Source organism: Alosa sapidissima, chromosome 15 (assembly GCF_018492685.1).
Source record: "Alosa sapidissima isolate fAloSap1 chromosome 15, fAloSap1.pri, whole genome shotgun sequence".
In the NCBI taxonomy this organism is placed as follows: Eukaryota; Metazoa; Chordata; class Actinopteri; order Clupeiformes; family Clupeidae; genus Alosa; species Alosa sapidissima.
Window position 1 is genome coordinate 8,072,762 of NC_055971.1, and position 23,216 is coordinate 8,095,977.

The 23,216-nt window shown below is 42.5% G+C and overlaps 4 protein-coding genes across 5 annotated transcripts in view; 1 reads left to right on the plus strand and 3 right to left on the minus strand.

Moving 5' to 3' along the window:
- LOC121683621 (protein jagged-1b) overlaps positions 1–4,438 on the minus strand; it is a 34,737-nt gene extending 30,299 nt beyond the window's left edge. For both annotated transcript variants that reach the window (XM_042063327.1, XM_042063326.1), the window contains exon 1: positions 3,393–4,438. In XM_042063327.1, the coding sequence (XP_041919261.1) occupies positions 3,393–3,605 (213 nt within the window). In that variant the 5' untranslated portion in view covers positions 3,606–4,438. The remainder of the gene's footprint in view (positions 1–3,392) is intronic.
- Positions 4,439–7,748: 3,310 nt separating this feature from the next.
- Positions 7,749–11,221, minus strand: snrpa (small nuclear ribonucleoprotein polypeptide A). Its single transcript, XM_042063340.1, has 7 exons — positions 11,076–11,221; positions 10,473–10,548; positions 10,184–10,356; positions 9,511–9,693; positions 8,918–9,100; positions 8,751–8,839; positions 7,749–8,429 (listed from the first exon to the last, which is right to left on the minus strand). The coding sequence occupies exons 1-7, from the start codon at positions 11,169–11,171 to the stop codon at positions 8,270–8,272; spliced, it is 960 nt and encodes a 319-aa protein (XP_041919274.1). The 5' UTR covers positions 11,172–11,221; the 3' UTR covers positions 7,749–8,269.
- A 65-nt stretch (positions 11,222–11,286) lies between these two features.
- On the plus strand, positions 11,287–16,217 carry c15h19orf54 (chromosome 15 C19orf54 homolog). Its single transcript, XM_042063342.1, has 7 exons — positions 11,287–11,585; positions 11,818–12,012; positions 12,507–12,575; positions 13,955–14,079; positions 14,369–14,498; positions 14,593–14,663; positions 14,823–16,217. Exons 2-7 carry the CDS (start codon positions 11,819–11,821, stop codon positions 15,152–15,154), a joined length of 921 nt encoding a protein of 306 aa, XP_041919276.1. The 5' UTR covers positions 11,287–11,585; position 11,818; the 3' UTR covers positions 15,155–16,217.
- A 435-nt stretch (positions 16,218–16,652) lies between these two features.
- The window catches only part of itpkcb (inositol-trisphosphate 3-kinase Cb), a 22,682-nt gene continuing 16,118 nt past the window's right edge, over positions 16,653–23,216 (minus strand). Inside the window, 4 exon segments of the mRNA XM_042064612.1 lie at positions 16,653–19,504; positions 19,506–19,604; positions 21,813–21,884; positions 22,233–22,424. Of these exon segments, the coding sequence (XP_041920546.1) occupies positions 19,385–19,504; positions 19,506–19,604; positions 21,813–21,884; positions 22,233–22,424 (483 nt within the window). The 3' untranslated portion in view covers positions 16,653–19,384.

Genomic DNA, 23,216 nt, shown 5'->3' on the forward strand with positions numbered 1-23,216 from the left:
GTGGTCTGGGTGGTGGAGAATGTGCAGATAAATGATGACCTTTGGTGGAGGATTGATGGGATGCTGCAGAACCGCAGCGCCCTCTTAAACTCGGAAGATTTATATAATGGTTCTCTTTAGCCTGCAGGAGGGTTACACCCATTGAAAAAAACAATTTGTCTTTCTCCAGCCCTCTCTCTTCAGACACACACAGCACAACACAAAGATACCAACCAACAAACACACGCACACACACACACACATGGGCACAGACACACACATACGCACACACACACACACAATATCTATACATGACATGTTTTCTTTAGATGAATAAAAAGCCACTTCATTGAAAGTGAACTGAGTCATGTCTGTACAGGATGATGATCCCGCTTGAAGAAACAGGTCATGGGGGGGCAGAGGTGCTTTGTGGACGTATCCATCTGTGGCATGCAACGGCAGCAGCAGTCTCAGGAGTGCAATGTTACATTTCACGGAGCGACACCCATCCCACGACTGAGCCACATGAGGACAAGCTCTCCAGTCTGGTTAGAGTTAAAACTAAATGCAGTTCTCCTCCTCGCAGACAGAGCTACAGAGACAGGAGTCGCAACAGGACACGGGGAAACAGAGGCGGCAGATCGTATCGATTCACGGCACTGTCTGCCCACAGAAGCAGGAGGAAAAATCGAATCGCTCCGTCCAAATGGACAGTTACAATCCCGCTGCTTCCATCATCCTCTCCATCTGTGTCTTTATCTGCGCTTTATCTGTCTCCATCTTCTCCCCGTAGGTTATTTACATCCTCATCCCTCTCTTTCTCGCCTCCCTCCCTCCTCTTTGTATTCTCTCTGTCTGTTCTTTTCTCCGGTGGTTGTCACTTCCTCCCCCATCTCCTCTGCACTTCTGTCTTTATTGTTGGTCTGTATTGATATCACTCCCTCCTTTTTTGGCCCGTCTCCCAGGGGACAGTAACCACTGGGAACATGGTCACCACCTCTCCTTCCATCTCTTTCTTTCTTTCTTTCTCTCGCTACTCTATTCTCTGCCTTTGTTTGAATAGCGTGCCCAAACTCTCTCCCTCTGTGTGCTCTCCTTTCCCCATTGTTGTCATTTCTCTTTTCATCTTTCGATCTCACAGATAAGAGGTCAAGACATGCGCGCGCGCACACACACACACACACACACACTTCTTTCTGCTAATAAGCTCCACTGAGACTTTTGAGAGCCTAAAGCCCTTGGCAGTTACACCAGCACACTTGGACACCTACATGGATCACGGTCATGGTCAGACACCTAGACTGTGAACAAACAAAAAAAAAACAAATACACTCTCAGGCTTTTTGAAATACAAGCACAAGCGCGCACACACACACACACACACACACACACACACACACACACACACACACACAAACGTGCACATACACACGCGCACACACACACGCACACCAATGTTGAAGGTGTAGCCCACCAGCACACACCCATAGAGAGAATCACAGAGGGCTCCGCTGAATGCGTGGGCTGTCAGCTCTCCATTGCCGCACGGCACACTGTCCAACTCCGGCTCCTCAACGCGGCCACTTCAAACGAGCGGTGGACAGAGCCGCCAGGGCATCACTCTCCATCTCCCTTTCTTCCTCTCTGTTTGCCCCCCTGCCATGGCCATTCCCATCATACCTGAGTTTCAACACCCCCCCTCCTCCTCCCCTCCCTGTCCCTCTCTCCTCCCTTCACAGTGTCTCCAAGCTCAGAAGCTGAGTCCATTAGGGGCCATTAAACCCTTCTAATGTCACACACTGGCTACAGTGTTCCAGCTCCCCCAATTCTCCAGACTGTGCTTAACTCAAAACTGAATACGGCAACAATCGACCGTGCTGTGACTACAGATTCCTTTTGAGCTAACACCGGCAAATAGCACTTGAACTTGACACTGACTCCAGACGGTTGAGCATTGTTCAACTGTGCCTTATTCAGACAATGTATCCTTACACAAGAATGTAAAAGGCAATAAAGTAAAAAAAAAGAATGTAAAAGTCAACATTCGGCTCATTCATTTCTGAGCAAAGTAATGTAACTCAAAATCTCTCCTGTCTTCATTCAAAATGCAATTACACCATGCAAACTAGCTATTAATATGGCTCTAGATATAGTCAATTTTGTGCTACACTCACTGTACAATAATCAATTAATGATGAACTTATGAACTCCCTACATAATGGACGCTCAATGATGTCATATCTTATTCTATGCATTAACCCAACATCTAAATGCTTAATGTCTCAAAAATGGATGAGGCGTAGTGAGGTGCGGCTTACTGATAATGACAGAAATGTGAATCTCTGTGCAGCACAGAGGCTTCTCTGGTGCAGTCGACAGACCGCGTGTGCTACTATGGATTGCACAAAGGGAGCACATTGGGCTATAGGAGGGCCACATTCACACGCTCCTTGTACTTTGGAGAGGTATGCCTGCACAGCGGTGTGCTTCTAAGCATCCACATATGCCATCGCTGCCCTCAAAGGCAACTCCTGCCTCAGACTGCGCCCCTGCCGTGAGACGCTGGTTGTCTCAACAATTGAACACAGGCACTGGCTGGGGGGAGCCCAAGACCGAAAATAGTACCCGGGGCCAGGAAACACACACACACACACACACACACACACACACACACACACACAGGTCTGTGGTGAACATATCTACTGACATCTCCATGACCTGTGTGCTATGCTGTTATGCATTATTATAAAATAAGGATGGACTATTCAAATTTGTTGGATTTGTGAAATATCCGCTACTGTATTCCTGTTCATCAGATGCATGGAATTTGACTAGACATGATCTTAGACTGGTAATGATGCAAATACTAAGTAATTGCCTTCTCACATTACGTCTCACCATAGACAATGACTACCTTGATTAAAGCTAAAAAAAACAATTAACCGTACATAAATGAAAATGCAGAGAAAACAACATCACAAAGTATCAAAATAAAACTGAACAGGTAAAATATTATTTGCCCATTTAATCCTTTAACTCAGTTACGCAATATAGTAGTTACATGCGTGCTGTTTTTCGTCTTCATAGTTGTCATTTCTACATCTTAGGTAGACTATAAAATGTGAATTTGTAACTCCTATACACTAGACCTGGTGCATTCAATGAAACGTTAACGTGCAAAAGAAGGGATATGCCAGTCTATGGAGCAACAAGTGCAACGCATGATAAACAAGCTGGCGCTACAACAGGTGCTATCGGTCAAGTTCACACAAAAAAATCCGAAAAAGAAGAACATAAGAATGGCCTTCTTTGTAAGTCCACAGTCTGCAAAAAATACACACACACACACTAACTAACAAAAGTCACAGTAGGGTTAAACGACGGCTCAAAATAGCGCTTAATCGGCGGCTTACCTGTGACTGTAAAGCGAGAGAGACAAGAAAAAGCATGGTCCTCGTCTGTCCTCGTTCCTTGTGTCTTGTTGTTCTTAAGCTATTTCCCAAACCTCTTCCCCTCCTGATCTGACCCCTCTCTGCGTCTCTTTCCATAACAAGGGCTAAGCTTGGTGGACTTAAACCGTGCGTTCTGGAAGGGTGGAGAGTCCAGTTTCCTTGGTTGGTTCTCATCGGTTCATTTACGGTTTGGTCATCGTGATGGTCAAAGAGATAGTGGCGGTAGAGGTGGTAGAAATTGTCTGCAGAGGTGGTCAACCTGCCTGGTTGCCTGAAACCTACACTTAGCAGTATCCAGGGTGGGTCTTCTCTAGGGAAAACACTGCCCCCACCACTGCCTTCTCTGTTCCCTCCACCTGCCGTTAAGAAGCTTTGAGTGTCCGACCTGCTGGTTCAGTGACTTGAGCTCTCATCCCATTTACTCGCTCACTCTTTACAACGCGACTTTTCCCCCTGCGTTTAACCCCCGCACGCTGCAGCTTTCACTCGGCGCGCCCAGAAGACTCGTAGAGAGCAAGAGAACGGAACAGATCCCCACAGCATGAAAGTGGAGCTGTGCTGAGTGCGGGCGTGCGCTACTGTGGAAGTGAGAGTCTGGACGGTGCACTTTGTGGGAAACGCGGTGCGGAGCGTTTCGTGTGTGAGTGTGAGGAGGGTGTGTCCTCGGACAGGGGATATCCGTCAACTCTGGCTGGCTGTGTGCAGTCAGCTGCGCTCTGGTGACATCTTTTAAAATGTCACAGGTAGGCATAGATTGTGGCACAGTCTCTGACACAACTGACAGAATCACATCGATGCATTCAGCCTTGTGAAGAACAAAGAGAGTCTCCTGATTTTAAAATAAAAAAACACAATTTCCAGTTGACCTAATTTAATTAGACACATATACTTAAACTGGGTTCAAACCAGTTCGAACCACGAAGACTATGGACTGACATCTAAAGTCTCAATACGTTTTTCACGGGTGTGTTGTCCTATTATAGAATAATGGGTCCGTCTTAGTCGCAAGCTCTGGTTAATCTTTGGTTTAGATCAAAGAGCTGCCGCGCCAATTAAGTCCCTGTCAAAGAGTAGACAAAGACACTGGCAGCAGCTCGTTACTACGCTTTCAATGGGGGGAGCACAGTTATGAAACAGCTTGTTATCACCGCATCATAAAAGTTGAGAAGGAATTCTTTCACTGACTCAACTAAACAAGGTCTGGGTGAAAACAAAGACCAGCAGAACTGGGTTACTTCGTTGCCATTATAAGGATTGAGGGCCCCTCTTAATGGCCCTAAGACGCTTGATTGAGCATTTTACTTGTGGACGCCGAACTACCACCCCCTCACCCGACATTAATGGGAACAGTGCGCAACAATCGTGACGCGTGGTCATGGAGGGAGTCGGCAGCGCAACATTGTGGCCTGCTTCCGTTGGACGCTCGGCTATGTGACTGACCACACTCTGATCACCGGGTCTCGGACAAACAGCATGACAGAAGAGGGTATCCAATTAAAATTACACTTTAACGTTTCCTATTTTGGAATGGTCAGATGTTTTTCCTTTCAATTACCGCGCAGTTCCTCCTGTCTCTGGACTGTGTGTCGGTCCAAAGTCCATGCACAATGTAACGGCTTTATGCTTGAAATAATGAGCCAATTTTATAGACTCTCCACACCCACCCCCTCACTCTTTCACAATCCCTCTCCTCTTTTTTCCGTCTCCCTCCCTCTCTCTCTCTCTGACTCCTGGGATGGACTTGTTGCTGACGCTGACGTCCCTGGCAACCGCTTGTTTCTGAGAGTGGTGACCCATGGTCAGAACAGAGGGCTCTTCAAGCAGCCAACGGTGATTAGCATATAGCGGCACTGACCTTGGACATGGTCTGAATTTTAATGGCCACTCGCTCTGAACCAAACCATGTGGGAGTAGATCACATGTTTTTTTCCGAGAGGCCGGAGCACAGACGAGACAGGTTAGACATCCGTCACAATAGGACAATAATGGTCAATCAGTGCGGAGAGACTCTGTCCAGGGAGATATGAGCTCCTCTGTAATTGTCGCCATCTCATGGACGCTCTGTAAATCGCGCGGAGATGTAGGGCTAGTCTAATAAGGGGGCGTTCACACATCACCTGTCAGATCCAGCACCCATAGTGTGAAACGATTCGAACGATAGCCTTGCACTGGCAGGGACTTTTAGACAGTATCCAGACAGAAGTCATATCTGAGATCAGCGTTGTTATTTATTTTTTCATTAAAATATTTCAACATTAGATTGGGGAAAAGGCTAATGTAATGACAAGAAGAATAGGCCTACTGATGCATACTAAAACAGTAAATATGTATAAATCTAGACTTAAGACCAAACTGTTCTCAGATGCTTTCTGCTAACTGTGCCGAGTTACAAATTCTGAATCTGCCTTGATAATTATTCTACTTTGTCTTTTATTACTTTTTTTTACTACTTTTGCCTTTATTTTTAAATGATTTTACCTTGTGTTTTCTTTTTTCTTTTTATTTTTACCTTTTAACTATTCTTTGACTATATTGCCCTTCTATGCTTTTATTTGTTATTATTGTTTGGTTTTGTTTATGTAAAGCACATTGAATGACCTCTGTGTATGAAATGTGCTATATAAATAAACTTGACTTGACTTGACTTGACTTAACATATGTAGCCTAAAGCGTTCTTTACTGGCTGGGTCCCCATAGGCCTAGAATCAATACATCAATTACACATTGTGTATTGTCACTTTCTTCCCTGGAATGCAATTGGTCTCCATTTCTTATCTAAGTTCAGTGCAAATGTAACGTCCTACACTGTCATTATCCTACGCACTACTACCTCGTGCTCAACTCAAAGACTGCTGTGTTGGTGGACCAAAAGTGACCAGGCATGTCGCCAAGAGCTTGGGACACAAACACACACACCAACTCTCTTGCCGCCCCAGCAGTTAAGGTCAGCGTTTTCTCAAGGCAAAATAGGGGACTGAGCAAGCCTTGGGAAAATGTGGAGGAATGCACATTAATGTGCACAATTATACTGTTCTCAGGAAGATTGAACTTTCCCTGTTCACTGGTAAAAGTGATTTCCATCAAAATGTCATCCTGAGACATTTTAAAACAGCTTTAGCCTGCGTGTACAATCTACAATTTGAGATACCATATCATTCACACTACAAACTTGTAAGACCACCATAGAACCCAAATAAGCACTGTCAGCTCTTCTAAGCATTAAACGCCATAATATACACACTCAAAAGCTTCATGGCTATTCTTTTCATCCTCGCTTTATAAAATCCTGTCATATCCACCCCATCCATACTCTGTACCTCAACATCTTAATATACGCACACCCCACTCTATATTAGTCATAGTCATACCTGACCGATCAATCACTGTTGTCTGCCTTTGTTCAATAATTCCTATACTGCCACCACAGTTCAAGACATCCTTAAACTACGATGCTCAAAACAGAAAGTCTCTTCAAGGAACATGTTGCTCAGTACAGGTCGTCATTTCAGGATGATCTTCCACACTCATCTGACTGGAGAATCTCTAGAACCATTTCCAAGCTGCTTTTGAGGGCAGTGGAACAGGGTGGCCTTCAAACCGTAAACATGACCCAAAACACTAATGAGAAACAGTAACAAGGTCACATGGCAGTCGCGATATAATCTGCGAGCGCTACAATGAACCATCTCTGAACATTCTCTTGCTTCAGGACATCCCAAGCTCAACGTCGGTACTAAGCAAATGAGAGCAGAAGTCCAGATGGTCAGAGTGCGCAAATGAAATCGGTCCTGTGAGCTAATGGGCTGCTCAGGAACGCCCGCACACTAGCTCCCCTTTAGGCCTACTTGTTTATTTGAAATATCACCAGAAATATTCTGTATTCTGGTGATACTTCAGATAAACAAGTAAAGGGGAGCTAGTGTGCGGATATTCCTGTTCTACTGTATTGTGCGGAGATGTTCTACAGCGATACTTTTTTAACCAGCACCTATTTTTGGATGTGCGAATGTAACATTTTTGGATTACAGCTCAGGAATGCTGCATTCACACATGGTTCTTGACTGGAGAAAAATGCAATTGCAAACTCCAACTGAAAATGCTAGACAGAGGTAAAGATGAACAAGAGTAATATGAAAGCAAAGGGATAAGCTCAGCCAGCAAATGCTTTCTAGCAAGATCCTGCAGGACATGTGTACATAACTAATCACATTTAAAGGTGCACTTGTACCACCTTGGTGTCACCAATGTTATATATAGAACGTGTTCTATAAAACACTTTTGACACAAAAGACAATGATTTTAACACCAGACACCATGTTAAAAACACAAAACATCTTTAATTAAAAAAACAGAAAAGCTCCAGGTATAATGTCTGGCAAACCAGACTCTGGGTGCAATGCTTGTAGAATCAAAACAGAATCAAGTACAAAAACCTAAAAGAAATCTGTACTTACAAACCATACCATAGATGCTGTTCTCCATGATGTAGAGACGAGCCCAAGAGAGACAGACAGCTTTTTTTATAATTACCTGGACAATACCAGTGGTCACCTGCTGAATCTATCCAAACGGCCGCTGCATATTTGCCCACAGTATTATTTTGAGGAGAAATTCATTTTACCTGTTCCATAGAAGTGTCCTTGCAGACTATATCAGTCTTAGATGAAAGTAGTAGTGCACAGAGGTGATGGACTAATTCATTAATATGGGAAAAGTTCTCTCGAAAGAATCATTGTGTTATTGTCTATGTTGCGCATGAAGCAGCAAGGGCAGTCTATGGTGCGGGCGTTTAAGGGCTGGCGGGGGAGGGTGGGGATTATGCATTTGTGTGTAACAAATTATTTCTTGGCAAAGGAGATCTTCATTGCATTGGTCTGTGTGATCTTAAAGCCCTGGAGGGCCTCTCTAGCTGCGCCTGCCTGCACCTCGTTATCAAACTCCACGAAGGCGATGTCGTGGCGTCCAGGGACCAGACGCACTTCTTTGAATCCAGGAAACCTATAAGAAAAACAGCAATTGTCATTTCTGTCCACAACTACATGTTGCAATTATTTAGGACAACGGACTACTGAATGAGTGTCCAGAGGACAAACACAGGTCACAAATGTCTACAGCTCGCTTAACATTTGACTCAGATAAGTTAACTGGTTATGATGAGTTTTGCAGAAGAATACTGTAGGTCTTGAAACTTAACACAAGGGCTTCAAATATTCATCAACTTTCTTTTCTGCCTTTTTTCAATAGTGAGTCCTGAGTATCAAAGGCTAAAAACATACACTGACTGTTTTGAGAGAAAACAGGTAGAAGACAGCTACTCACTGATTGAAGAGCATAGACAACATAAGCTCGTTCGTCTCTTCTGGAAGGTTGGTAAGGAAAAGGATATGATTGGGAGGGTTCTCGGACACCTGTTGACAAAACAGATTCTACATCAGCACGAGTGTCAATAACCTTGTAATATACAAAGAAGTCTGATGTATTCTTACTGCCTGGGCATGGGGCATCTGGCCTGGCATCTGTCCAGGCATCATCTGACCAGGGGGCATAGCACCAGGGGGCATCTGCCCAGGGCCCATGCCAGGGGGAGGCATCATACCAGGAGGTGGCATATAAGGAGGCTGTCCTGGCATTGGCATCATTCTGGGCGCCTGGCTCATGGGTGGCATACCCTGACGGATACAGCAGGAAGATTAATGACACGGCCATTCCAAGATGGCACCTTCACTCCAGAGCAGGTCTGATCTTGCTTTGTTTACCCATCAGATGAACAACCTCCTCTATGGGTTTAAGTCCAAGGTCATTTAGGTAACCAAATAGACACAGTTGAAAAAAAAAGTGGTTTGTCTGACAGTACTCTTTTGGATTCCATAATAATTTGCTAATTAAGTAATATCCAGATGAGTCTTGTACACATATTCATACATATGACATATGTATATGTCTGCATTGTCATGGGAGAGTCAATGGTCAGATCATAATTATTTGCATATCTAAAACATTCTAGACCAATCCAGAGTTCTAACAGCAGAGCGCAAGGTAGCTGTGGAAAACCAAACAGCCAAAGTTTTGACACACTTACAGGCATAGCGGCAGGTACCCCAGGGCCCATAGCAGCAGCGGCTGCAGCTGCAGCAACACCCTTTTTCCCTCCAGGAACCTCAGCAGGTTTGGGCTTTCTTTTCTCCTTCTTGCGGTCCCGCTCCACATACGTTCCCTTCATCTTAGCTATGATGTCGGAGTCCATTTTCGAATACTGGATACGCTGTTAGAGATTATATTAAGACAGTTTAACACAAAATAATGGTCCAATTTCAAAAATCTAGACCAGAGTTATGAAAATGTGATGTGAAAATTTGCCTTTGAGGAAAATCACGTTTTAGCCTTGTTAACAAGTCCGTATGCTGTCTGCTATGTTTTACAAAACATATTGAGTGAAATAAGCAGTAAATGTCATTGCTGTGAATTTCTGCTTTGGATCTACTGTCAACCAATCACAGCCTCAGTTTGCCAGTTCAAACTGCAGCCCTTTATGACCATCATAAGGGTACTGAACTTGAGGAACAAATAGATCTCAATTCCCATAATAAGTGTGTAAAAGGACATTTAAGCCACTTTAAGGGAATGAGGGGATTTTACTCTAGAGGAACACAGAAGATATTTAGGGCTGTAATAAACTACTGGAGTCCATCTTTAAGGACCTAGTTTATGAAGCTTTGAAAGTGTTGTTCCAACATGATGGTCCTGGTTCATACCATAGGTTTATCATAGAAGGGGAAACCCTGCATAGATCGCAGAGCATTGGAGGCACTGTTGATTTCCTTGAATATAACAAAAGCTTGACCCCTCAGTTTGATAGTCCGGGAGACCAAGATGTCAAGAATCTGCCCAAACTGGGAGAAGATGGCGTATAAAGACTTCTTCAGCTCTGGGGAAAACATAAACAGTGGGGTAAATATGTGACTACATTTGCAGAAGGTTAATGCATACTGTACTTCATGGGAGTGCAATGTCACAACTTCTTACAATCTCCACACATCTTACCATCTTTTTTAATCTTCTCGTTTAGATTGTTGATGTAGATTGTATGGTTGAGCCTCACGTCCTGGGCAGCCATTTCCTGTGTGGAAAAAGAAACAGATGATAAAGGTTTTGTGCCTTACTTGTTCCACTGCCAGACTTCTAAGGGTATGTACGTTAACTAACTTACTACAGTTAACGTTACTAACAGTAGGCTACTACTATTTATTGCCTACGACTAGCTGTTCTTAAACTATACAGACACTGGTTAGGTAAATCTGACTGCTCGCACGTGAAAGATAACAATCATGAGTCGTAGCCCCCAGTTTAACAATACGTTATTGTACATACAAATATATACATTTACAAACTTCACAATCGACTAAGTCAACTTGTTTTGAAAGCTATTTAGCGAGTGTTACATCTACAACCAGTTTACTTGTTAACGTTAGTAAGCTAGCTACTGATTAGCTAACAGTAACTAGCTTCCCCGACAAACTAAACTTAACGTTAATCCACAGCTTCAAGAGAGCGAAGACCAAACATTAAGAAAGACAAGTATTGTGTTTTCAGTCTGACAAGATTATATATTTCCTACCATTAATGCGGATTTTAAAATAAACTTACGATTCCGCTCCAGCGTTTGAATGGACTACTGCCACAATAAGACCGCCGAGTGATGAACACTGAAGGAGGAAATGAGGTGGGAAGGCATTTGAACATGGACTATCTTGATTGGACAAATCTTCAGTTGTGAATTCACGGATTGGTTAATAGTCGGATTTCCGGTTAGCTATTGAATTACATCTCTTGTAATTGGACAGTATAACAACCCTGCTATTCCGTACATGTGATCATAATGTCATATATAGTTTGGAGTTGAAATGAAGTTAAATGTGTGCGTTTGTTACCGTTAGCTGAATATCGATCTCCGAATGGGAGTTTCTTTAATGTCGATGAAAGTAGGACGACGACTTTTTAGTGTTGTGTTTCTATGGGCCCCCATATATTGCCTTATTTGGGAGTCGTCCCCTTAATAGTTGGCTAGTCCTAAACTCAACCCTTTGGTCCTTCATTTCCAGTCGGTATTTGTGTTTGTCTAGCTTCTACGTGATACAGTGTGACAAGGTTATTAGCGTAAGTGTGTTGTTTTCCTTCAAAACATGGTGTTATTCAGCCATTGTGATTTGCCATTGCACGCCTAAGTTACTTTGAGCAATTGTCAAAAAATGACTACTTTGCTTTGGGCTTCTGGTGGAGTGGTTGGTGGAAAACAGTTGAACATTGTATGTTTCAACAGTAGCCTATTTTCTCATCTAATAGGGACTGAACTTTTCAGCACATGTACATTTTTTGTGTGTGTTTATAGTATGTCAATGGAACATCCCAATTTGCCACCTCCACCACCACTGCTGCCTCCTCCACCACCTCCACCTCCTCCCACAGTGCCAGGACCGTCAGTGCCCGGGAAAAAGAAGCTCTATCAGGCCATAGCTGAGGGAAGGCCCGCTGTAGAGGGAGACCATGAGGAGGCTCTGTGCATTCTCAAGCAAAGGGAGATTGGGTACGTGTATATTCAGAGAGAGAGAGAGAGAGAGAGAGAGATAATTGACATTGATGACCATACATTGCACTTTTTAGACATCGTGAATTTCCCCTAGGGATCATTAAAGTATCTATCTATCTATCTATCTATCAAAATGAACCCTTGAGTGAATACCTTTACATGTAGTGTGGCTTGCTAAGAGGGGATAGTGATGGTGTTGTCCATGACTTTGTCCTGTAGGATACGTGCATTCACATGGACATACAATGAACAGGCCTCTAAAGGGGATAGGTCATGTTTCTACAAATGTCAAACATGTCCTCTATTGTTAAGAAGTGGCAGTTGGGACTGCTGTAAACTTTTCATTCACTTTCTTTGGGACAAGTTAACCCATTACATTTCCCTAACTGTGCTCCTCTAGCATTGAGCAATCATTAGTTATTTGGTCATAAGCAGTCATACATTGGTTATAAACTACATTGACAACTCAAACTTGTGTCTTTCTCGTTTAGCTTTAGGAAAGACCTACAGTGGTTGCTGCTCAACAAATATGTGCCTTCTCTTATTCAGGATGGTCCGCAGTGAGTAGTCATAGTATGTTATTCTCCTTTATCATGGTGCACTAGTCATTATGTAAGATGCTTCACAGATTGTAGCTACAGTATCTGACATTTGTGGCCATGTGCAAAAAGGCCTTATATAGCAAGGCTATGCATAACCTGAAACAGAATGTCTTGTTTGCTTTCTGATGAACCTCTTACCACTACGAAACGTGATGTACTCAAATTTACCTTAAAGGAGAATTCCGGTGTGATATTGACCTAAAGTGTATCGAAACATGATACCGAGTGTGAACGTATGTCTCATAGCCCATCTCGGCTTGTCCCCTGCACTCCAAAATCTGGCGCTAGTTAGCCGATGCTACCAACATCTTTTTCAATAATTCAGTGGAAATGCATGGATTCCAGTTGCTGCTACTGGAAGAAACTGGAATCCATGCATTTCCACTGAATTATTTTTGGAATCTGATCCCTTATCATACCTGTTCATTCTTACTCGTTGCTCGACTTATCGTGACTAAATTCAAGATGGCTGCAAACGTTAAACTTCGTGAAGATACTGTCTGTATAAATCGTCTTGTAAGTAAACTACCAGTGCTTTTTCAAAGTTCTCAATGTCTCGTTTTAAATGTCAGGGCCCTAGGAAGTCTACCAATGAAGTGTGGAGATACATTGAGCCTCGTAAATTAGAAATTTAGAAATTAAAAAGTGATTTATTTGCATGGCTAGCCCGATGCCGAAGCACCACTACTGAAAAAGTTGTTGGTAGCATCGGCTAACTAGCGCCAGATTTTGGAGTGCAGGGGACAAGTCGAGATGGGCTATGAGACATACGTTCACACTCGGTATCATGTTTCAATACACTTTAGGTCAATATCACACCGGAATTCTCCTTTAAATTACCCCTGAAAACATACCAAAACCTTCATTTATATTAAGTGGCCCTTAATTTGTAAAACAGGCCCTTAATATTACCCTAAAATGCCATATTAAGGTGTGACCCCTTAATCTACATTTAAGATGTCAAGTCAGGGGTTCTCTTTATTTGTTGTGATTAAGGGGGTAATTCATTTTATTTTAAGGTGTTAATTCAGGGATTCCTTGATTAAGGGGGGAAATTAAGGGAAAATCAAAAAAGTAAGGGGTAAATTCAGGCTTTTCTCCTTAATCAACCTTAATCTATGCATTATTTCTATTTAAAAACTACTTAATTATAGAAAGGTTTTAAGGTCAAAAGTCAGGCATTTATAAGGGGTGAAATTAAGGGGTTTTGTTTCGTAGTGCATGTCGTTTCGTAGTGTCCGGAAGTGTCAAATAAGCCTTTGGAAATGACAGAGGTTGAGTTATAATTTTTTGGCTTATACATATTTTCACCCTGTTACTGCTACTTTTCTCCCAAGGTGTGGTTTAGTGGCCTTGTGGATGGCATCACAATTGCTACAGCCGGCAAGGAACATTTCCATGGATGTGGTAGTTCAAACAGCACTGACAAAGGGTTATACTGTGCAAGGGGAGATGTTTTCAGGTGAATAACATTAATAGAGGTCATTTTTGAAGTCTTCTCCACAGAGATATTATTTTTCTGTTTGTCTGTCAGTTCATTTAAAACAATGTATTTGGCCATGCTGCTCCTGTTCATGTGTTCACTCTATGATTAGACTGTCAAATCACTATGCACTGAATTATTATTTTCTTTCTTATTGCAACCAGCCAAATTAAATGGTCTGTTATTCTAGAAATGTCATTATACAATAGATGTCTGAAGAAGGTCCAATGCAGTACTGTAAAACGCAGTGTGTGTATCTGCCCATCAGCTAAGGACATGACCTCACTTGCACAGGAGGTCTGTGGATGTAAAGCAGAGCTTCTGAAAGGGGGAATGGATGGGGTCAACTTCCCCCGAATCCTGAGGCATCTCATCGAGGGACAGCCTGTTCTCATACCGTATCCTGGAGAGTCTCTCTGTGTTAATATGTCTTATTAGACCATGAGATTAGTATGCACCTTTGCACAGTGTGCCTTGACAGCTTTGTCACAGATATGACGAGGACTTCAACCATGAGCCCTGTCAGCGCAGTGGTCACCGAGCGCACTGGGCAGCGGCATCAGGTGAGACACTGGGCTGATGGTGCACCCCAGGAGTGTGCCGTCATGCATGTACAAAATGGATTGGCTACGTGTATAATATTCACCAAACATGCCATTGCAAACTTCACCCTGGTTGTTACTTTCTCCAGTTTTTATGTGTTTTACTTCTCTGACCCTTAGGTATATTGGTGGGTTTGACCATTAACAGTTTGGACATCAGGCAGCTCCACTCTGACCCGTCTCTTCCCTGGGTCTTCATGCCTCGGGAGGGGGACCCTCCTGTGTGGTCCATGGATAGTGTGCAAGATGTGTATGTTTTAGCCAAGCAGGGCAAAAGCCTACGATATCAGTTGTGGAACTTTGGAATTGTGACTGAAAGCAATCGGCAACTCAGAGAGTTGGATCCGCAGCGGGCAAATGATGGGACAAGCTATGTGCTACCCCCTGGTGGTGTGGAAATGGGATTGGCTGGCCAGGCGGTGCTGCTCCACACCAAAATACCAGCTTCCTGAAAGTCCAGTCAACTAAAAAAAAAGACTCAACCCAAAAGAAGTTGCAGTAGTAATGTTTCATAGTTTTAATACCCTCCTGCATCATATATTAACAAATACCATCATAGATTTAGTGGAACATACTTTTTTCAAAGTAAAAAGCTAAGTTTGGACTAATATTAGAGTGATGTGGTCTTGTATATTTTATAAATATTGGAGGATCTATGTTCACCTATCCAACATATCCGGTGTCTTTTTCTAACATCTGTGGGCTCAATCTGTGTATTAGAACACTTTCAGTGAATAGTGTTTAATGCAAAGTGAATAGTGCCGAAACTCTACATATAGTATTGTTTTGAAAACATATTCGTGCCTTCAACTAAAAAGTCTACATTTTAAGTATTTTTAGCATATTTTTGACAAAGGACAGGAAGCAGTAGGAGAGAGATATGGGGTGGGATCGGGAAATGACCAGGGTCGGACTTCTACCAGGGTCCTCAATAATGAAATGAAATAAGACAATTCTGAGGTAATGAATTGATTATAACCTAATTTGATTGGTTTGGATTCAAAAAATTTTGTTTTTCAGTAAGTGACGATGTGAAAGAACACTACAAGAGCAATACAGTAATTTGCTGTGTATTGGCTGCATTTTGTATAAACCACAGGACAGTGCTTTATGCCAATTAAACAAAACCATGTATTAACAACACCCGGGTATTAAACGCAGTGTCCAATAGCCCAATGAATCAGAGTCATATTGTGGTTTAATCATAAAGAAAAGAAATGTATTCACATAGCCCGCCCCAATATATTAACCTATAGCTGAAGAAATGTAGCAAAATGAAACCTTGATTAATTATAGGAAATTATGTTATATCACAAAACAGAACACTATAAAACTAGATCACAAAAGTATGTTGAAAAGCCCCAGAGTTCAACCTCTGAACTGACCTTGACCCACTAAGTACATTGCGAAATGCATTAAAATGCAAGGATTTAAAGGGACATCCGGCAACATTTTCATGTTAATTAATCATCTTCGTAAGTCGGTATATGGTCAAATGACTCATTACAGGGCGAATGAAGACTCTCTCACCCACCCCTACTGCCTGTAGGAAGAATATCCCGCTTGCAAGTTCAGTGTATCCTACCCGCCGACCTTCAGTTTCACAAAGTCTCAGACATCGCGAGAAGCAGGATCAGTTTACATCCTGCATCCCCAGCACAGAGCCAGGCTAACGACACGCTAGCGATTGTTGCAAACGTGTGTATAATGGCAGAGCCGGCGAAGAAGCAGCGAAAACCCTTGACAGATGATGCAAAGAAAAGGAAAAGAGCTTCAGACCGAGCGAGGGCTCGCACACATAATCGACACATACAGTAGACGCTAGGGGGAGCTTCGTAGAGAAAAAGCATCAGGCTTGCCTGGTGTCCCTTTAATTGTTTGTTGAAGAGGTTGATGAATAGGGCAGTATGCATTTATCCCCCTCCTTCCCCCATAAAAGAAACTGTTGGCTTAACTCCTGATGTTTTATTACATTAATGGCATTTTATTCATGTGATGGACTAAATTAGTAACAAAAGTTGGAATCCAAGTCCATCTGGTTTTCAAAATACAAGGAAATATGCCTACAAAGTCCCACCTTTGACAATCGTATCTCCATAAATGGATGTCTTTTAGTACATATCACTAAACAGCATATGCCATAAATCAGATTTCTGCACCTACATGTATAACAAGACTGGTGGCAACCACCATATAACAAATGATAACTTAGTTGCCACACTAGATGGCAGTCCAAATATTTCAGAAGAATTGTGAGAGACAAAAAAGCAATAATTATGTGTCTGAATTCCTGAAGGGCAACCAGTGCCTGTATTGTGGTATTAGAATGAACTGAAATCCACGCAAAGCTTATGGTTCCAGTTTATTGCATTGGCAGTCAGAGATAGTAGAACCAGGCTCAGTATGCTCTTAACTGAGACTTGTGCAAATCATCTCGATACAGCCAACCACCAGCCTCTAAACTTGCACCAAAATATTCAGGAATGTCAAAAAGAAAGCATAGGTCTGTGGTTAGTTTCTGATAGAAAATATACAATCAACTTATTGCAATTACGACCAGTAAAGATACATAAGAAATATAATACTTAGCATCATTTGTAAACAATACATCATCAGCTCCAGAGGAAAAGAGAACAGAAGTACAAAGCACAGAAATGGTAAAATGAAAAAGGATTCCTTTGACTTGGTTTAAGGACTGTTAATGGCAATCTTCAAGTATTGGAATGCTGCATGACAGACCAACTAATGCAAAAAAAAGAAAATCCATACGGAGTTCTGAAAAGACTTGGAGCTGGCTATGCAATACATCTTTCAACTCTGTGTGAGGGGTACACATTTTTGTTAATATCTAAAGCATATTCAAACTTCTGTCCCTGCCAAGCATGCAGAAGGTCGTCATGTCCCATTAAAAAAAAATTGATCCGTAAATGTCTTAGTGGTGTTCCACGACTGCCGTGACAGCAAAACAAATGAAGGACTGTGTGAACTGTGAATAGATCCCATAGAGCCAGTGCACATATATCAAACTGCACTGAAAACATACCCAGCATCATGGCACATTAAAGAAAAATTAGAAAAAACAGTCCAGTCTATAAATGACTCTGCAGTTTTGGAGGACCACTGTTTCCATATACAGATATTTCACTTGCAGCCAAAAGAAGTTCATTCCAGTTTTAAAGTTAATAGTGCCGTTTTAGTGAGACTTGAGTTCTATGCCAGACTTGAGCCTGTAAGACCACTGCATAGCTGAATAAATAAAAGAATGTCACGTTAAGAGGGTAATTACTTTAGCCTAGTAGAACATCCACCAATAACCAGAAAACTATTCAATGAGTGCTCATAATATGCAAACCTAGATGGTAGTTCAACCAATAATGTTTCCTAACGTAGCCTGTACAGTTAAATATGATACCCACAAACTACCACTCTCCCAAGGAGTCTACACTGCTGTAAGACCCTAATTAAATTTGTTCTAAGGCTTCTAAAATGGCAGATGATCCCTGTTTAGTAGATTGAGGTTTTGTTCCATCTTGTCCTGTAGCTTAGATTTAGTTCTGGGTCAATACATTCTGATCCTCAGAGCTGACATTTTCACCTGAGCCAGTTTTCACCTCTATCAAACGCTTCAAGAAGACTGAAGGGCTATCTGCTAAGGCTACTGAGAAATCAAATCAGCATCTAACATAGTAGGCTTATAACTGAGGTATTTATGAGCCATGATTAAGGCAGCAAGCTCTCTAGCACTGATATCATCTTCTTGAACAGTGGTGCTTCTTTCACACGGTCTATCCCAACAGACACACTAGTACCTGGCTGTAACTTCCTGGTTACCTCCAGTGCTGCTGAAAGTAAACGCCCACCTAAACAGCTAGACTGTGCCACACCAGTAAGTTGAAAAGACCTCATCTGAGGGGTTCCTCTTCCAGTAAAGGCCTGGTACTTCTCTTAGTTACACAGAGCTCAGATTCACACTTGAGTTTTGGAAAGACTTGAGAAACCACAGCAATAGTGTAAAACTGCTTGAAAATTCTTCTTCATGCAGAATCTCATCTAAAAAAGGATATGCTCTTAAGCAGAGTAAAATTAAATATACAATTATATACATTAAAAAAATACACCAGAAAAGATCCAGTGTGCACTAGTGTTGTAGCGTATTCGGCTGTAATATAAAAAAGTAAAAGAGGTTGAGTCTCTACATAACAAAAGGTTCTCTCTTCCGGTTGTCCATCTTCTCCTTAAGGTCACTTCTGTTTGTGTTGCCTCTAAGGCAGCCAGAGCATTTAAGTGTGTTCTCTCTTCACCCCACCAGAGGGCAGACTACCAGAGAGCAGTGCTGGTGAGAACCACCACAAAGTGTCTGTAGAAGGCAGTGGGAGGGCGAGTGTCAACCTACATGTCCAAAATAGGTGTCAAACAGTTAATAGGCAGTGTGTGTAAGGATGTTCCCAGGAGTAAGGCACAAGCGGTCAAGCATATCCCCCCCCCCCCCCCCCCCTCTTTTCATCTCTACCATGGTTTCTTCTTATTTGCCTCCCCTTGAGTGTCCACAGTGTAATGCCTGTTGCTGTTGATCCAGCTGGGAGATTAGGATTTCTAACCAGCCTGCCTTGGCTGAGGAGGTGGTGGCGGTGGGAGGAGGTGGTGGCGGTGGTGGTGGTGGGGGGGGGGGGGGGGTGGAGGCCTCAGGGTTTGGAGGCAGAGCTGGGCAGCATGGCACTGAAGATGTGGATGAGGTTGTCCAGGCCCCACATGTAGCCGTCCTCGCGGTTGCCTTCCTGCCAAGGCGTGCGGTGGTCCAGAGTGAGTGGCGGGGGGCAGCGGCACGGTCTTGCCGAAGTCGATCATCCACACGCGCGCCTGCCCAGAGGAGTCATGCACAAACAGCAGGGAGCTGCCCACCACCTGCAGACACAAGAGAGGGGTCAGGCCTGTCCAGATGAAGTTAACATGAGGAGTCCACAGTATTAAAAAAAAAAAAAAAAAGTTTCCTCGAACAAATGCATATATCTGTAGGAATCTTCTCCATGTTAGCACTTTAGATAACTCTTGTTTTGCTGTGTCAGCGTCAAATAAGCAGTTTACTTTACAGTTCCAATCCATACACACTTCCTCTTGAATAGCCTTTTCGAGGACAGATAGTTGAAATAAAATCTTGAGCTAGAGCTCTCCTTTAAGTGATTAACCCTTAAGCTGTTTTTAGGGCATTTTCACTACCTTTATTCGTAAGGATTTATTCTGGTCATTGCAAGTGCCACACACACATATTATATATTGTTTTTTTCAGCAGAGTCTAGGCTATTCATTTCATGTATTGGTAATAGCATTGATTTTATTTTGATTTTTAAAGAATTAAAATACAAAAAGCGTATTATAAAAATTCTTATATTTTGACATGTATCTCACCACAGCAAGCTCATAGCTCTACGTGCATTTCACGTGTGTGTAGGGCAGACTGTCCTGAATCAGGCAATATAATTGCCATGTTGGAGGGATACTCTGGGGCTGAGCAATTTACAGAAATATGTGGTGTGTGATTTACGGAAATAAATGCCATTTTTTATTTAGTGATGAAAAATGACCTTTCTGCCCTCCATATCTGTGACACGAACTGATCTGACCTGACTTAACCCGAGTTTGCGTGTTAGCCTGCGTGTGGCTATGGTGTAGGCACTCATAATGATTCTCAACTTATTACTGCATTGCCATGAACAAAGTAAAGGCAAAAAGGTGTTTCTTTGTTAAACAAATTGGGATGCAATATGAGCCTTGAATGGGATGCCATGCAGGAATTTGCTAGGATCTCAAAACCGGATTATGAACATGCTTTGCCATAGAGAAACACACGATAGCGTTGGATTATAAACATGCTTTGCCACAAAAACAGACAAAAACGTGGGGTAAGTCCAGCTATATGAAGTTATTATTTTGCTGTCACTTCGTCTGTTTTATAACCCAGAAGGATGTACTTGGTATCAAATGATAGCTCTGTGTCTCCTCTCTCATCTGACATGCGTGGCATATCTATCCGATCACGGGTCCGCGAGTAATTCAAACGAGAGTAATTAGTGTGCAGCATTGGCTTGTGTACATGACGTTATTATTTTGCAGTCATATCGTCTGTTTTTATAAGCCAGAAAGATCGATATACATGGTACCAGTAGATAGCCCTGTGTCTCCTCTTTCATCTGATATGCTTGCCATATCTATGCGATCACGGGTTCGCGAGTAATTCAAACGAGAGTAATGGGTGCGCAGGTGAACGCATATTTGATCGTACAGACAAGTGTGTAGTCTCGTTGGAAAGCCCCACTTCTGCTCTGTAACGCAATAAAGGTTTCATCTCGCTGCGATGAACGGTTCCGGAGCAATGTGACAGAGAAGAAAGGGTGTGTTTTTTGACTCACTTTGCGTCAATCGGGTTCTAAGGGTTAAAGGAGAAACTACATCAGACTGATGTAGTTTACGGTAAGTTTGTGTAAATCCACAATATAAAGACTTGGTTGTTGGTCCTGGATCAATAACACTACCATGAAGTAAATCATAACAGAATGGTGACTAAAATGGGGTTGAACTCATAGGGCTTTATCTTGGTGATCTAAAGCGCAGAGCAAATTGTATTCATATCACGACGCAAAGCTTATTCCCATCTCCTGTTGTTAACTATGACACCACGGTGAAGTTACTTTCACTTTGCCTATGAGTTCAAATAACAGAAGAGTGCAGATCTCGCACCATCAAAATACTGATGTCTGTTTAAAGTTGCGCTGCTGTTAAAGGGAATGACAGATGTCATTTTCATTGGTTTAAAGGATGTTACGCCAAAAACACACCCATGACTGATTAAGAAACATAAGAACTGCCTTTGCACCAAGCGCCCGACGTCTGATAACAAAACCACCCCAAATGTGGACTGGACAAACCCCTGAATGTATTTAAGCTATTTGCCAGTGATCATGCGTTTTAGATCGCCAAGTTTACAGTATAAACCAATCCAGACTTAGGAAGACTTAAGACCATCTTGGTCAACAACATAAGCTTTGTCTACATACATTGGCACATACCATTAGCTTTAAGGGTGCATGAGTCCTCTGTGCAGTGTTAAAATCTTACCTCATGGGTCCTGAAGAATTCTGACGTCTCCAACACTGAGCGCAGCTCCTCCAGTCTCTGGAGATACGTTCTCTGCAGACACCAGAGACATAGTCAATGTCTGTGCAAAACACACCTGTGCACATATACTTGTACACAAACACTCCATAACACCCCTCCTCCCCCAACATATACTTCAGAGCAGATTTTAAGATGACCCTGCAGCTTTTACAACAGGCAAATCACTACAGACACTACAGTGTATGCACCTCTGGGAAAGGGCTAAGTTAATAACTGACAAGGAACTTGTTTTGCTTTGTTTTGTTTCACAATTCCTTCAGAACAATGTGGTCTTTGTCTCTCAGAGTTGAATTCTTTCCACCTGTATTCATGCTGTGTACATTATTGTAAATCAGACTTGGTTGGGCCACTAAGACTTACCAGAATCTGCATGTTCCCATCCACAAAGTCCTCTAGAGCCTTCATCACCTGCTCTTGGTCTTTGGTCTTTTTGAAGTTGGTGTTGCACGTCCCATCTGCCTTCTGTCCCACACAAAAACACAGCAAGATTATTTTTAACCATAGCATAACCACATTAAATGTTACACTGCAGCCACAGTATAAACATACATTCTGTTACCTGGCAAGGACGGCTCTTTCAAAAAAGGTTAAATGCTCTGGTTGACTGACCATAGGTACAATAATTAAACCAACAATAATACCTATAGTATAGTTTTAGATACACACTAATTTGCAAGTGTAATGTTTCCTGCACTGAACCATGAGAAATATAAACAGAACACACCAGCCTTCAGTCTCAGCTTGTTTCAGGCCATCTCTGACAGTCTGTTATTGCATTCATGGCTAACTGTGTCAAAACTTGTGCGGAGATGGCGCAACCTCACCGAGGTTCCATTCCATCACAGATTTCAGTGAGTGATGCATGTTTGTAAGTGATAGATGACATTAACCATGCCAGTGTGAATAGAAGGTCAGTGTTGGCCCTGGAGGAATTCAGCATGCGCCGATCATTTACATATATTCATTTACCCAGGAATGCTATCCTAACGCCCAGACAGAAGGATAATATCTGGGTTAGCACACACACACGAGAGGACTTGGCAAAGTCAAGACAGCTTTGCTATGGCTTTCCAGTGCTGTTTTCCATATCAAAGTCAATGTTTTTAGAGTCATAATTTCTGGAACCTAAATGATTCATTTATCCAGGAATGCTATCCTAACACAGAGACAGAAGGCTAATTCCTGGGTCAGCAAATGCAAGAGAGCATGAGAGGTTTTGGCAAAGTCAAGACAGCTTTCCAGTGTTGTGTTCCATATCAAAGTCATTTTTTAGAGTCATAAGGGTCATATTCTAGAGTCATTAGGGTCATGTTCTCAGACAGATATGACATGTGGAAACCTTTC

Excerpts from the sequence above, each read along its gene's own strand:
- snrpa (XM_042063340.1), bottom strand. The coding sequence starts at position 11,171 with ATGTTCAAATGCCTTCCCACCTCATTTCCTCCTTCAGTGTTCATCACT. Across the intron at positions 10,549-11,075 it reads TCAAACGCTGGAGCGGAATC|GAAATGGCTGCCCAGGACGT; the intron begins GTAAGTTTATTT and ends TTTTCCACACAG. Across the intron at positions 10,357-10,472 it reads CGAGAAGATTAAAAAAGATG|AGCTGAAGAAGTCTTTATAC; the intron begins GTAAGATGTGTG and ends TGTTTTCCCCAG.
- c15h19orf54 (XM_042063342.1), top strand. The coding sequence starts at position 11,819 with ATGTCAATGGAACATCCCAATTTGCCACCTCCACCACCACTGCTGCCT. Across the intron at positions 12,576-13,954 it reads CTTATTCAGGATGGTCCGCA|GTGTGGTTTAGTGGCCTTGT; the intron begins GTGAGTAGTCAT and ends TTTTCTCCCAAG. Across the intron at positions 14,664-14,822 it reads GCACTGGGCAGCGGCATCAG|GTATATTGGTGGGTTTGACC; the intron begins GTGAGACACTGG and ends TCTGACCCTTAG.